Source organism: Patagioenas fasciata, chromosome Z (genome assembly GCF_037038585.1).
Source record: "Patagioenas fasciata isolate bPatFas1 chromosome Z, bPatFas1.hap1, whole genome shotgun sequence".
NCBI lineage: Eukaryota > Metazoa > Chordata > Aves > Columbiformes > Columbidae > Patagioenas > Patagioenas fasciata.
This window is the reverse complement of record NC_092560.1, coordinates 16,087,207-16,102,948: the sequence shown is the minus strand read 5'-3', so window position 1 is coordinate 16,102,948 and position 15,742 is coordinate 16,087,207. Positions and strand designations below refer to the sequence as shown.

At 40.9% G+C, this 15,742-nt stretch overlaps 1 protein-coding gene across 1 annotated transcript; it reads left to right on the top strand.

The window, feature by feature from the left end:
- Positions 1–17: 17 nt before the first annotated feature.
- Positions 18–14,243, top strand: SMU1 (SMU1 DNA replication regulator and spliceosomal factor). The gene is made up of 12 exons (XM_065861488.2): positions 18–175; positions 532–742; positions 850–1,002; positions 1,563–1,673; positions 2,403–2,531; positions 3,838–3,957; positions 4,358–4,474; positions 4,660–4,787; positions 9,636–9,762; positions 11,046–11,213; positions 11,510–11,662; positions 12,316–14,243. The coding sequence occupies exons 1-12, from the start codon at positions 150–152 to the stop codon at positions 12,412–12,414; spliced, it is 1,542 nt and encodes a 513-aa protein (XP_065717560.1). The 5' UTR covers positions 18–149; the 3' UTR covers positions 12,415–14,243.
- The last annotated feature ends 1,499 nt before the right edge of the window (positions 14,244–15,742 follow it).

Sequence of the window (15,742 nt, the reverse complement as noted above, 5' to 3'; positions counted from 1 at the left end):
CTCCGTCGCGTGACGTCACCCTCGCGTCACGTCCGGCGCGGCGTGGCGCGATAGGAAGCGGTAGCAGCAGCAGAGGCGGTAGCAGAGTCTGTGGAGTCTGGAAGTGGTGGCAGCAGGCCTTGCGTGAGCGGTGGTGACGGCGGCTCAAGATGTCGATTGAAATCGAGTCCTCCGAGTACGTGTTGGTGGCGGCGGCGGGGAGGAGAGGGGGGAAGCGGGGAGGAGAGGGGGGAAACGGGGAGAAGAGGGGAGAGGAGGGGGAGAGAGGAGGGCGAGAGAGCGGGCAGAGGAGGGCGATAGAGCGGGGAGAGCTGGCGGTGCTGTCCCGGCGGCGGGATGGTGGCGGGAGGGGGCGGTGGAGCTGGGCCAGCGCGGTGGAGCCGGGCCAGCGCGGGAGCCGTCGTGCGGCGGAGTGTCCGTGGTGGAGCGGCTGATCCTGAGGCGATCGGGAACTGAGGGCTGTGGCGGAGGGGCCGCGGGGAGGGGCAGCCCGTGTGGCTGGTGTGGTGACCGAGCGCTGTTCCCCCGCAGCGTGATCCGGCTGATCATGCAGTACCTGAAGGAGAACAGCCTCCACCGGGCCCTCGCCACTCTGCAGGAGGAAACCACCGTGTCCCTCAACACCGTGGACAGTATCGAGAGCTTTGTGGCTGACATCAATAGCGGGCACTGGGACACGGTGCTTCAAGCCATACAGTCGCTGAAGCTGCCCGACAAGACCCTCATTGATCTCTATGAGCAGGTGAGTGAGTGCAGGTTGTGAACAGACTTGTCTGGTCTGGGTGCAAGCGCTTATCTGGAGATTTCTGTTTACATTTTGCTGATGCAGGTTTTTGTCTCTTTGTGCAGGTTGTGTTGGAGTTGATTGAGCTCCGGGAACTAGGGGCTGCCAGGTCTCTCCTGAGACAAACAGATCCCATGATAATGCTGAAACAAACTCAGCCAGAGCGGTACATCCACCTTGAAAACCTTCTGGCCAGGTCTTACTTTGATCCCCGTGAGGTACGTCACACTGTTCCTAGAGACCTCACAGTGCTGTCTTACATGGGCCCTAGCATCGGGTCCAAGCTGCAGATGGTGTACAGCATCTTTTTCATACTGGGAGTGAGAACATGCAGCTTCCCAGTTCGATGATTTTACGTGTTTTATAAAATCCTTGGGAAGTGATGTGTAACACTTGATCACGAGGTAGCAAAGCAGTGGTTTTGAAGTCTACTGCAGGTGGGAGTTTGGGGATTTATATCTATACCCTGCCATAGGATGACATCTGTGCCTTGCTTTTCCTGTCTCATATAAGCAGGAGAAAATGCACACTTTCTAAATAAAATTGGCATTGTACAATAACAATAATAACAGGGCAGTATTTCTGACTGATTGCATCAGTCCGATATTTTTGGTGAAAGCATATCCCAAATGTTTCAAGGGTTGGTGTTGAAGAGAAGGACTGTTTTGAATGCTTAACAGAAAAATTAACCTGGAAGGGGCTTCAGTTCAGAACAAGGAATGTGTTTATGGAAAACAGTTCAGAAGAATCACTTGGTAAAAATAACTTCTCTCTCTAGGCATACCCAGATGGAAGTAGCAAAGAGAAGCGGCGAGCTGCTATTGCACAAGCTTTAGCTGGGGAAGTCAGCGTGGTACCTCCATCTCGTCTTATGGCCTTGTTGGGGCAGGTAATCCTTGAAAAATATTTTAGTAGCTATGTCAGTTTCTGTAGAATTTTGCCATAGAGGAGATTATTTTCAAAGTATGTCCTAACACACTATTTCCATGCCATTTCCATCTCTTTTGATTCTCAGACTGTTTTAATTGATAGTCTATGCAGACAGCATTTCATGTGTTTTGCTGCTTGATGGCTTACATCTTACTTTTTAACCTCACAAGTATGCCAAATAAATTTTCTCGGCTGACAAGTGTGTCCTGTGGCTGAGAGCAGCTCTCTGCTGAAGGGGCTGTGTAAGGTTCCGTCTTTTGAATTTTTAATTGTAATTTTTAATTACAATTTAATTTAATTGTAATTTTTAATTTTAATGCATGTAGTTCTAGGCAAAAATACCACAAGTTGGATAATTTAAATTAACAGAAAATTGGACTTACACTGTGTAGGTACTGTGTATTGCATACTGAAGGTAGAATGAGAAGGGTGAGCCTGAGTAATTTTCATTTGTGAAAATCATTTGGGAATAACTTTCTATTCTGTCTGTGGTCATGAGTAAGGGAGTATAATCCGGTAAGTCTAGTTTCGAGTAATTGTTTGCAGGGTATTTGTCTCAAACTGTGCAGGTGTTCAATTTGTAAGGGTACAAGAAACTGTTGCTGCATTGTGTTGATTAGAAGCATGTTTTGATGAGGAAGATGTGTGCTGGCTGGACCTAACTGTGTGGCTTTCAACTTCTCAACAGGCACTGAAATGGCAGCAGCATCAGGGACTGCTTCCTCCTGGCATGACAATCGACTTGTTCAGAGGAAAAGCAGCTGTGAAAGATGTAGAAGAAGAAAAGTTCCCCACACAGCTGAGCAGGCATATTAAGGTGATGTTATGTTTGGTTTTGTCTGTGTTACTACAGTTTATGTGCTTGTTCCTTCTTATGATTTACGTTGGGAGATAAGAGTAAACCTTCTGAATTCTTCTGTTCTTTTTTGTTTTGTAAGTATTTTCCTCCTCTTTTTTTTTTTTTTTTTTTTTTTAACTTCTCTGTGCTTTATCCCATCAGGAGACATTTTGTGAGAATCTGAAATGAGGTCCCTTGACAGGCCTGGGTGCTTGTGGTATTTGTGGATGTGATGAATGTATTAACTGTTTATTTGGTTTCACAGTTCAGAATAATTCAGTTTTCAAAAGTGGTTTACTTAGTCCCCTTCTTTATTTGTGCAAGGAAATACTCATTTCTTAAAATTCAGTGTGTGCACATTAGCTTCTGTGAACCACATAGGTTTTGATCATGAACTACTACGTACCAGGTCTACTAATATAGTCAGTATCTCCTTTCCAAGGATTTTATAATAGAGATTTCAAAAGGCAAAACTGTGCTGTAATGACGTTGTTGTCCTGAAGCACTCACAATATGGAGTAGACAGTTTCATCCTCTGAAGGCTTTTCAGCTTCACCGAGCAGTTCTGTACAGTGAGGATTGTTAGTTCACTGTAGTAGCTCTACCAGTTCTCACAGTGAACAGAAGTAGCGTTTTTCAGAAGTCATGAGTTGGAAATTGTAAAATAAATTTGTTGTGTTCAGTAGCAGCTTGGTAAAAATGTTTCATTAGAACTTATTTTGTTTAGCTTACCAGTACTGATCTTGGATTTTTGTATTGATTAGTGAACAATTTTTTTCTGTACTCTGTCGTGGCCATTTTTATTTGAAAGTTTAAAATTTAAAAATAGTATATAAAAATACCAAATATTGTATGTGACAATTTAACTGGAGAAATATCATTCCAAGCGAAGCAACTTGTACTGCTTCCCAATTTCTGCTAGTGATAAATGATGGGTATTGGAAAGATGGTAACATACAGAATTCACTGCAAAAAAAAAAAAAAAAAAAAAAAAACCAAACAAAAAAAACAACCAAAAATGTGGAAACAACCAGCCCAACTGCTGCTGTGTTTGATATAAGTTTCACAGATACTACCAGACCAAAAGAAGGGTTGTTTGTTTGTTTTGAAGTTCTAGCATGTAGGTGTTGACAGGATTTTTTTGTATCTTAACATTAAATTTGTTGGATGCATACCTCTAGAAAATCCTGGGTTTTGCCACCAAAATGAGACTACAGTTTTGTTTTAATGATTTGCTTCTTTCAAACTGCTTATCAGGCTTAATTTATTTTCTCCTATAAAACAGTTTGGGCAGAAGTCACATGTGGAGTGTGCTCGGTTTTCGCCTGATGGACAGTATCTGGTTACTGGTTCTGTTGATGGCTTCATTGAAGTGTGGAACTTCACTACTGGAAAGATCAGAAAGGTAAATTGCACTTTACTTCACATGGGCAGTTCATTGACCAGAGTACCTGGTTTTATTTGTTGAGGCTATGCTTTACTTGCTTTGATTTCTTGGGGACTGTGAATCTGAAAAGGATGTCTGCTTGGGCGATTCAGATATTGGTTTGGAATGTTTACATGGGTTTAATTGTCTGGTTTGGACTTCCCTCTGCAATAACTTTTTTTTTTTTAATTACCGTTCTGAATCATTGTTGCATTTAAAATGGTGACAGCAGCACATTGCTCTTATTAGGAGGCTGTGATGTCTACTTAATGATAGATGATAAAATATAACTGAAAGTGCTAGTACTTTGTTGCTTTGCCTTAAAATATATTTCCTTGAATTCACTATTTTGACTGTTGGATCTTCTGCTTTCATTTAGGATCTGAAGTACCAGGCACAAGATAATTTTATGATGATGGATGATGCAGTGCTGTGTATGTGCTTTAGCAGAGATACAGAAATGCTGGCAACTGGAGCACAAGATGGAAAGATCAAGGTATAAATCTATTTATGGTCTATGTTGGTAGAGTTGGAGACCAGAAAGATTCACTTGCAGTTGCAATAGTTTTGCAATTCCTTGTAAGAACAAATGAAGCTTAGTGTTGCTCAGAAACGAATACTTATTGGTTCTGTGGTCTCACAACAAAGTAACCACTTCTTTTTCACTTGTTTCTTCTCCAGGTGTGGAAAATCCAGAGCGGTCAGTGTCTGAGAAGATTTGAACGAGCACACAGTAAAGGTGTTACATGCCTCAGTTTCTCTAAAGACAGCAGCCAAATCCTTAGTGCTTCTTTTGATCAGACAATCAGGTAAGTAAACTAAGAATGTATGAACTACAGTGCAGGAGAACAGAAAACAGAATTTTCTTATTGAGCAGTTAAACTTTTTAATATAGATTGATTTGACCTGGGATTTGATCCTTTTGCATTGAGTTTTAATACTAATAGGAGAGCATGGTTGCTGAAGATTGGAGAAAAACAGTTTGAAAGTTTGATGTTTCACCTTGTGCAACTTTCATTATTCCAGGGCTAGGGACCAACTACTACTTCTGCTCTGTTGTCATTTGCATTGACCTTGCACATTTTCTTTCTGGGAGACTCCTAGCTTAAAAAACAGTTGTGTCAACCTTCAAAAGTAACATTCTTTTTTATAATAAGCTTAAAATAAGAAACATCTGAGGGTAACAGGCTGATGACATTTTTTTGGAGCAGCCTAAACTGCCTGATCAGACTCAATAACTTCAGTAGACATCTTGACAATAGTTGGTTCTATCTATTTGTTATCTTTGTGAACTGGTACCATGGGCTCTTCTTTTTCTACTATCTAAATAAATCCTCTGAGAGTAGCTTTAGTATTTTGATGCATCCTCTCTGCTTCTTCCTGATAGTTGCTGAATAGAGTATAAATTTGAGAAGTGTTTGGGAATCTCAATTAGCAATACCCCTGGCTCTCCCATGGCTTGAATAAGGGTCTGCATCCTTCTGAGCTGCATGTGGGTGAGAGGAGATAACGTGCATCTCTACACATTCAGAGACAATCACCTGCATCATGTTGCTGCTTCCTAAGTCAGGCATTGCCAGCCCATATTGTAAAAGGGCTCTTGTTCCAGCTCACACCCTGAATACATCTCTGTAATCCCAGTCCCCACATCCACCCCTCTCTCTCTCTTGGATCCAAAGAACTTCCTTTTGAGTAGGAACAAGAGGAAAAATGACCCAAAGGGAATGTTTTCTGGGCATCAGTTCTTCCAAGCAGTCTGGCATGGAATATGAGAGATCCAACCCTGGAAGATAGCCAGGCTGATGGGCCGCGAGAGCTTCCAGAGAAGGCATTGCAATTTGTATTTGGATGTGACAGTAGAGCCTTTCCTGTGCTTCAGGGTGCTGGGTTTTGATTCGAGTATCTCTTCGGATGTACATGGTGTATATGGGAAGGCTGAGAGAACTGGGCCTGATTGGCCTGGAAAAAGAAGGCTGGGAGTGGACCTAGTTGCCTCATCTAGACATAGTCATAGATAAGACGATGCCAGACTCTTCTCAAGTACACAGTTCCTGTGAGGGACAACCTCCAGGAAGTGAAATTCTGATTGTATAGAAGGAAAAGCTTCCCCCCTCCGCCTTCACCTTGAAAGAAGCTGTGCTTGGACAATGCTGGGAAAGTTGTGTCTGGCTGGGGGGGACTTCAACCCTTGAAGACTTTCAAATCTAAATTGAAAAAGATCATGAGTTACTTGGAAGTTGATGTTGCTTTGAGGAGAGCAGTGGAACAGGGATCTTCTGAGGTTGCTTCCAGTCTAAGTTATTCTGAGATTCTCTGACATGTACCACAGTTTTGGAATCTCTGTTAGGGAAAAAAACATGTGGCCAGATGGTTTTTACATTTATGCTGGCAAGAGAAAAAAGCCTTCTTTCAGTGATGAAAAAGAGCCATAGAGACAGGATCATTTTTTCTCTTCACTCTCAAAAGAGAATTCCTGTTTCTCCAGGTTGTCATTCTTCCCATTTCTCATGCAAACTGTCCCTTACTGTGTAGCCCCAGCACTATGTTGGGATATGAGCTGTGGGGAGCTTAAATCATTGGAGCTTAAAGAACATTTCTAAAATAAGTGCCAAGGCCTCATGTTAGTTTTGAAACTGTTTAATTGTCTTTAACCAGATTTAACCAGATAATTGTTTTTAACCAATCTGTATAGTTCAGCTTCCCAGTGTCTGTGGCATTCCTTTTGGGCAGTGAAACTGTTCACGGTGTTGAAGGCCCAGAAACTGAGATCTTGGGAACCTATGAATGGGGAGTCTTTATAAAAACTTTGGAGTTTCTTTGGTGCACAATCCAGTTAGTGTAGTTTAGCAAGTTGATAGGGTGTCCGTTCATTTAGAGCAGTTGGATATGAGGTCTGTCTGAAAAAAGTCTAAGGAAGCACATCCCTCTTAATGTGGTTGGGCTAACCTGAACAAACTTGTCATTGCCTGACACTTTCCACATTCTAAGACTTAGGTCCACACAGTTACCGCAGCTTACCTGGTTAAGCAATAATGTGATAAAGGAATGGATTGTTGTGGGACAGGTATGAAGATCGTTAGGCTTGCATCTATGGTTTAAGAAAATTCAAGCATCTGTGCAACCTGTGCAAGGCAGACTAGGCATAAATTATAAACCAGTTTAATTTAGAAGGCACCTCTAGGGGTCTCTAGTACAACACACTTCTCAAACCACAACTAACCTTTCAGTTAAGACAGCTTGCTCAGGACCCTGTCCAGCTGATTTCTCAAAATCTCCATGGGTGGAGACCCCACTGCTTCTCTTGGCATCTGACCTAGGTCTGTACAGCTCTCTCAGAGAAGATTATGTTTGGACATAAGGAATGACATTTTGGTTTTCTTTCCTTGTAACTTGAGTCTTTTATACTTTGTCCTTTATCTGTGCACTCTGAGAAGAATCTGACTCCGTTTATTCTTTAAAATCTTGTTAGGTAGTGATATTAACCAAATAGTTACAATTTTTCAGGTGTTTAGTAAGGACTTGGGTATCCTTTATTCCCTGCCCCCCCGCAAAGAAAAAAAAAAGGGTCATTGCAGGACAGATAAAAGCAAGAATATACATTGCTAGTATTTAAAGTTACAATTAAATAGTCACACAAATACTCAAACTTTAAGTTAGCAGATGGTCAGCTACCTCATAAAACCCTTGTTCCCGCAGCTTTTAGCATCTGGAAAGTGTTGCTTAACATTTCTGTAGTGCAGTAATTCTGATCCTGCACCTATTTGATGTCTTGTTATGGAGTGGAATTTGCTCACTGTTGGGTAGATTTGGTTTGCAACAAAGCTCTTCTGTTGCTATGCAGACACTTTGCTGCAGTTGAGAGTCATTTAGATCAGTTTTGACTAGTTCACAATTATTTTTCCTCTTTGGGATTATTCATTCTAATTTACTTAATAGTAGTTTAATTTTTGTCTACAAGGAAGACAGCAATTAGATGCTTCTGAACTTTCAGTTCTCTTGGCTGAATACACCCAGCCCTCTTCATGTATCACATGTGACCCAGTCCTCTGGCCATCTTAGTAGCAACCCAAAACTGAACACAGCCCTCCTACACCTCTGCCAAGTAGAGGGGAACCTTGATCTGCAGATGGTGTCTCTCCTAATGCATCTGGTGTGTGGCTGGGGTTCGTCAGTGCCACAGCACACTGCTGGCTGTGGCTGTCTTCTCCCCAAGGCCTCCGAGGTCCTTTGTTATGGACCTCTTCTGTGGCCAGTCAGCCTACAGCTGAGTCTGATGCCTGAGGTGGTTCTGCAACCATCTTTTCTCAACACAGAATCACAGAATCAGAGTGCTCTGAGTTGGAAGGGACCCACAAGGATCGAGTTCAACTCCTGTCCCTGTATATGACAAGCCCACAGTTCACACCATGTGTCTTGAGCGTGTTGTCCAAATGCTTCTTGAACACTGACAGGCTTGGGGCCTGTTCCAGTGCTCCACCACCCTCTGAGTGAAGAACTTTTTCCTGATGTCCAAACTAAAACTCCCCTGGCACATCTTCCTGCCATTTCCTCAGTTTCTGTTGTTGGTTGCCAGAGAGAAGAGATCAGTGCCTGCCCTTCCTCTTCCTCTTGTGAGGAAGCTGTAGGCTGTGATGAGATGATGAGGTTTCTCTCAGTCCATCTGTCTGGTTTGTCAAGGTTTCCAACTTCGTCATCTGTCTTTTTGAAAACTGAGTTGCAGGATATGGGACATTGTGAATCAGATTGATCCCGTGCTTGATGACTGTATAAATTTTATGTTTAATTGAATGGTATTATGTAATGTGTTTAATAGCTCTAGGCTCTTGCCTGTACTGTAAAACCCAATGGTGTTGCTTTAGATCAACATGTATGGGTCTGGAGGCAACTGCACAGTGAACAGGCGTTACAAAACATCTTAATGAGAGGTGTAAATCTGTTTAAATCCTGATACACATGAACTATAGCATAAGCATTTTAATTCAAATTATGTAAGGTTGGTTGTTTAATCAAGGACAGCAAGCTTCAAATGGAATAAGGAATTTCATTCTCAAGACTTCAGATTTCTTGAAAACTGTATTTCTGTAGCTGCTTTAGTACCTACTAAAATTTAAGGCTGATACCGATTGGCAATATAATTTCCTTTTAAATAAGTGACCAGACTCTTCCCAGAGTTGCACCATGAGAGACGATGGCAGCAGCTTGCAAAAGAGAAAAAATCTGGCTAGGTGTAAGGACAGACTTTTTTTCTTAATTCCACTAGACATGGCCTTGCTCAGGGCCCTTAGCAAGCTAACGTCATTTAAAGGTTGGATTTGTTTTCAGAAGTGCGTTGGACTGGAGACGTCCAGAGGTCACTTCCAAACTTAATTAATTCTTTAATTTTTGTTTTGTCAGCTTCATAGTTTCCCCTTTCGTAGTCCTGTTGTGTAATATGTACAGTGTATGTTACATACAGGTCCGTGAACCTGAAGGTAGTTGATATTTCCCTAAGCTTTTCAAAGGAACATGTAACATCTTTGTTGAAAGGGGCTTGCAGGTTCTTAGCACTTTTTGTTGCTGCCTGTCAAAGCTATCTCGTATTTAAAATGTGTTGAAGCCAGAGGATGGCTGAGACTACTTCAGTTGCTCACTCTGTTTTGACCTCTGTTATGTGACAGGATTCATGGTTTAAAATCTGGAAAAACTTTAAAGGAATTCCGTGGTCATTCTTCCTTCGTCAATGAAGCTACTTTTACCCAGGACGGCCACTATATTATCAGTGCATCCTCTGATGGCACAGTGAAGGTAAGATAGCATTTACCCTTTCTAAGTAACACATTCAAACTCTTTGCATGTTGTAGCTGATTGGTTGTAACTGCTGCAGTCATTGAAGAAGGATTTGGGGTTACCTGCAACAAAATGTCTTTCTGCTTGTGGCCTTTGCTGTAAATTGCTGTAAATGGGAACTGATGGAGTTTCATACTCTGCTTACTGCTGCAGAGCCTTTTTTTGCTGTGTTTATGAAAGGAGGACATAGGTGCACTACTTACCTGCCTGGTCCTGCCTTATTCTAGAAATCAAATTGTGTGTCACACCTCTTGTCCTAGAATGTGGGGATTCCCATGTCTGAAATAATGTCATTTTCCTGCTTACTGTGTTGGACATCTGTTTGTTTCTTGGTGCTTAAGAGTCCCTTGCTGTGCAGGCTAGGTAATCTAGTGTTAAAGAAACTGATTGTAGGAGCGTTAAATTTGGCTTCTAGTCTCAGCAAAAAGTGCACTACTTAGTGTGTAGTAGTTAAGAGTAGTAAAGCATTGTTGTGTACAGGACATTACTGGTTAATAATAAATAAATTGATACAGAAACAGCTACATTAAGTAGGGCATTGATGCAGGGCACAGGGGCTGGGTAAACAGATCCGATTTATAGATGTGGCCTAGGAGAGGGTGATAGATTTTGCACATATTAAATTGGGCATTACTTCAAATTTGCACTCTTTGTTAGACTGCCCCTGATTGTGGGAACAGCATAAGAAGGTGCTGTCTTTCAGTTGTACTAGTGTATTCCACAGATAGTGAGTTATGTTTTGTTTTAAATATCCAACAATAATTTAGTTTCCTGTTTCTAAACAACTGGAACAGCCTGGTGTTGAGCCTGTAGCAGCTCCAAACTGGGATGTTTCTCCCACTGACATCAGTGAGGCTTTGCTTTTTCAGTGATTTTTATGTCTGTCTTATGTAAGGCAAATTGCATGTGCAGAGGCTGCACAAATATTCACAGATACTAGCTAAAACCAGAAAGCAAGTCTGGACTCACCCCTCAGGGAATATGCTTAATGAAAGGGAGCCAGGCTGAATTTGGATAATGGAAATTCACTTTCAGTTCAGTTATAGTGAAACTGTTGCTGGTGTTCACACTTCAAAATAGATGTGACAGTTTATTTTTAAAAAATCTGCTTTCAACTACCGTTGTTGGGATTCATATTTCCCTTCAGGAACCTTAAAAGATCTGAGTCCTGTATCCTGAATCAGCTTGGTTTTGTTTAATTTTTTAAAGCTAACTGGTTTTACATTTATGTTTCATACTAGGTTTGGAACGTAAAGACGACAGAGTGCTCAAACACCTTCAAATCTCTTGGCAGCACTGCTGGGACTGACATTACTGTGAACAGTGTCATTCTGCTGCCTAAAAACCCAGAACACTTCGTTGTTTGCAACAGATCAAATACGGTCGTCATCATGAATATGCAAGGACAAGTAGGTTATCTTACTGATGTTCTTTCAAGTCTCTTTCTCTCTCTGTCACTTTAAGAATGCCAAAGAAACTGATTAATTACCTAGCCTTGGGTTAAACCCGATTTCTCCAGTTTGCTTTCATGACAGACTATGTACCCCGTTTATAGAACAGCTTGGCTTGCAGGAAGTGCTTGCAGCTGTGGAGAGATCCTGTGTTCTAATCACACTAATACTACCTAGATATCTTTACCCTGAACATAGTAATGATGTGCTGTAGTTTAATCCTTCAAAATATTTTTGTGTGTTTATCTTTACAGATTGTAAGAAGTTTCAGCTCTGGTAAGAGAGAAGGTGGTGACTTTGTCTGCTGTGCGCTTTCACCACGTGGTGAATGGATCTACTGTGTTGGTGAAGATTTTGTGCTCTATTGCTTTAGCACAGTGACCGGCAAGCTGGAGCGAACTCTGACGGTAAGTTCTTATCTTTGAGCTTCTACAGAGATATAAGCACAAGATGATCGAAACGTTTGTTACGTATGAAGTCCATAAGGAAAGTCTGTAAGGAGAAATCTCGTACCAAGAAATGTTTCAATTCTAGCAGCCATGATTGGTAGCAAATGCATTCCAGAACACTTCACTGTAGAATATCTTGAGGCTTTTTTAGAACCATTTCTGTTTTAAAAGTTATGAAAATATTTACCCACCAAGACAAGAGTGAATTGATTCAAACTTGTTTGAACTAGAGCACGTCTTGATCTGGGCTCTGGCTGATGGAGAATCTGACCAAGCTGTCAGATTTAAAGCTATCAGGCTTAGATTAAACTAAAGAGGAATACCAGCTTGCATGTCTAAATTTAATGGGGAACACTTAAATGTCATGGATTTCAGTGGATGTAAAGCTCCACTAACCCTTCCCTCACCCAACAAAAAGTGATTGCTGTGTCACAAAAAATTGTTTGTATTGAAACTTAATACTGAGGAAGCATGTTGTTCTGCTTTTGCTGTATGTACAAAGCATGTTAAACCTCAGTCCAGCTTTCCTCTGATTTTTGTTTGAAGAGGGTATTTACCTTGAATCTGCTAGAGGAAGGATTTCCTGATGCATCTTTCTGCTTATCCTCTAGGTTCATGAAAAAGATGTCATTGGCATTGCTCATCACCCCCACCAGAACCTGATTGCTACTTACAGTGAAGATGGCCTGCTGAAGCTCTGGAAGCCATAGCTTGATTTTACAATGAACTATGAAGTGTACCTGTTAGTTGCAGGTTATTGATGTTTGTGCTTTAACAAGGTCTAAATGCACAGAGTGTGATATTTGCTTGATTTTCAGTTCAGGTTTCCAGAGAATGACATTTTTACTTCTTGGTCTAAAGTAAGGTAGATTGATGCTTAGATATAGCATCAGTTAATTTCAAATACTTTATTTTTATCAGAGTAGCTGAAGCAACTTCAGTGAGAGTTGTGTTTTTTTTTTTTTTTTCTCCTGAAGTCTGTACTCTTCCTACAGTGTTTGTAAAAGTTGAACAAGCTAGGAACTATACACATTTACAAGTGGTTGCTGACTTCCTAGAATACAGTAAAATGTATTTTTATTTGAGTGAATTATGTGACATGGGAAAACTGTCACTTCTCCACTTCTGAAACAAAAGCACAGTTTTCCTTGAATTCAGATGAGGCTACTCTATCCTCAGCTTGATAGCAGAGCCTTTCTAGTCCTGTGAGTTTTGCTGTGTTAAATTTTCACTATAATTTTTCCAGTTATACCTAGTAAGTAGTTTCATGCAGCTTTGTCAGAATGAAACTATTTTTCCCCATCTCCCAGCACTTCCTGCTATAAACTTGCCTAATGTAGCAGTGAGATATAGCTGATACGGGGCTGTTTGTTTTGCCTTTTTTTTTTTTTTTTAGTTTATTTCCAGGCTAAAAGGAATTATTACCTGGGCCCTCTTCCTATAAGTGCATAGTGTCTTCAGCAAAAGCTGGTTTACATAAGCCAAGTTCCTAGTGCTGCAATGCTGCACATGCTGAAGTTGTTTTGTTTTGTTTTCAGTTTACTTAGTTTAGCTTCTTACTTTCTGATTGGGGATAGCATACTTAAGCTTTAAATAATTATTTGTAAGATTTTTTTTTTTTAACTTTCTTATACCTGTGGACCCAACTAAGTTGATCCTTAGGTCCCACTCTATGATAAAAAGGTTTCAGGCTCTTCAGTTTGGAGCAGGTGATTAATGTGTTTGAGATCCCGACTAATGTACACTATTGTGAAGGTACACCAGAATCTCCTAAAGTCTGACCACAATTTTTCTAGGATGCAGCAGAAAAAGACATTATGTCTGTAATGTTGGGACAAATGTGTCTAGATTTGAATCTGCTGCACTGTGTCCTGCATTCATCTCTTGTAGAATGCTTTTCTGCCACACCAGTCTTTTAAACAGTAGTAACTTCTCTTTGACTTATTAGTTATTAGTTCTAATTTAAATAACCTTAGAGTTTTTCTCAGCTAAAGGGCTTCATCCTAGTGCAAGGGTTGGTTCCCAGCTGGTGACTGACCTCCTTCAGCACTGACCAGTGCACTTGGTTGGTCTGTGTTCACGTTGGTCTAAGGAAATGCGGAAAAAATTCAGCATAACTTTTCACATAGCATTGCTTGTTCACTACAATTGTAGTGTTTAGTTTTGTGTTTAGCTGTAACGTTTTAATTCCTAAGTTTTTTACTTCCATAGGTATGGAAATAAAGTTTTTTTTAGATAGCAAAAAGTGATTATCTTTCTTGCCTGGAAAGACACCGGTGTGTCAGAAGCATCTGACAATAATATATCTGACAGGCTCCACTGGCAGTTACTACTTCTGATACAGTAAAACCTCTTGACAAAGTATTTTCAGTATGATCTAACTTGTCGTTCATTTTGCCTTCATATTACACAGAACTGCTAATCCTCAATGTAAACTATATTTTACATTGTTTGTTAAAAGTAGTTGTAGCAAATAAAACTGTCAGAATCCTGAATGTTTGAAGATTGAAATAAATTCTTAAGCTTAAATGTGAGAAAATCTGGCATTTCTTATTCTTTTTTATTTAAGAGTTTCAGAGTTTATTGCATCAAGTAATCAAGACAAAAAAGCAAAATGTACGAATACATGTAATGGTGTATGGTAGAACATAGCTGGCAGTTCTCATGAAAGTACAATGGCAGTCTTGATTTTCTTTTTTTTTTTTTCTTCTTAATGTAAATGTTAGGGTTTTTTAATGGTGATCTAGGAAGATATTTTCCGTCTGGAGGTGTTATGCCACTTACCTGTATGTGAGACTCAAACAAGGCAACATATAGTGCAGAGGTGTCAAACTCGTTTTCTCTGGGGGGCCACATCAGCCTCGCGGTTGCTTTCAAAGGGCCAAATGTAATTTTAGGACTGGATAAACATAGGAGTAGTTAGTTTATCCAGTCCTAAAATTACATTTGGCCCTTTGAAGGCAACCGCAAGGCTGATGTGGCCCAGGGTAAAAATGAGTTTGACACCCCTGATCTAGTGCTTGAACTAATATTAAAGCAAGCTTTGTTCACCTGTGGGCCTTACTTTATTCTTCAATTCTTTTGCATGGAGCTGGTGAGTTCTGTCATACATATAGGAGCGCAAAATGTTTTGCGGGGCGATCACCAGGTAACAAAAGTCTCATCCGGTTCATCCTCCCTTTCCTGAACTGGAGATCAATGAATTTCAGCCTTACTCAGATGGAATCAGCTGTCAGTCTAGTCTGTCTGTGCTTGCAGAATGCATCTGGAAGAGCTACTGCCATCTCAACAAAAAAAAAAGCACACTTAGGTTGCTGCACCGTTATGTAGGTGGTGGATGTAACTTTTTAATGTCAGTAATGTTTTGTCCAAGCAACACGAGCCTATAGATAGGGGTGCAGTCCTTCTCAGATACTACTGCCAGCTTGCCATCTGTAAAGAAAAATTAAACCCTTCTTTGAGTCCTAGTAAGATTTAGTGAGAGCAGATGAAAAGTTAAGATCTCAAAAGGAAAAGATACTTTGTGGATGTCCTATAAAGCTGCCAAATTCTCCTGAGGTCAGAGAGATGACACTCTCCATGGGTGCCTGCCAGCCGTGTGAATCCTTGATCCTGCACATTGCTGAGGATTTTGAACCACAAGCTCAGGCGAGACGGCCTGCCTCTGATTTGAGGCAGCTTTAGCACCAGTGTTCAGTCTGAGATAGGAAGAGAAAGAAAGTATGTTGCAGAGATCTGTAGGAAAGATGTTAGGAGTCTGTTATAAATGCTGTTCAGTTACAGCTTCTTTGTGCTTTTTGCCTAGCATCTGCATGGATTTCGGGAGTCCTTTTTAAGCATGGTTACTCCAGTTCCTCTTGATGGTGTGTTCTCTGGATAGCAGTAAATAAACCCTCCAGCCTTCTGGATCATGGTGTGAGACGCAGGCTGAACAAACTTGGATCTGAATGTTGGGGGAAACACACAGGCTCTAGGGGAATCCTAAGGGTGGTTAAATGCCTTATTTCAGCAGTAGAGTAGGCATCGTGTGGGAATTCT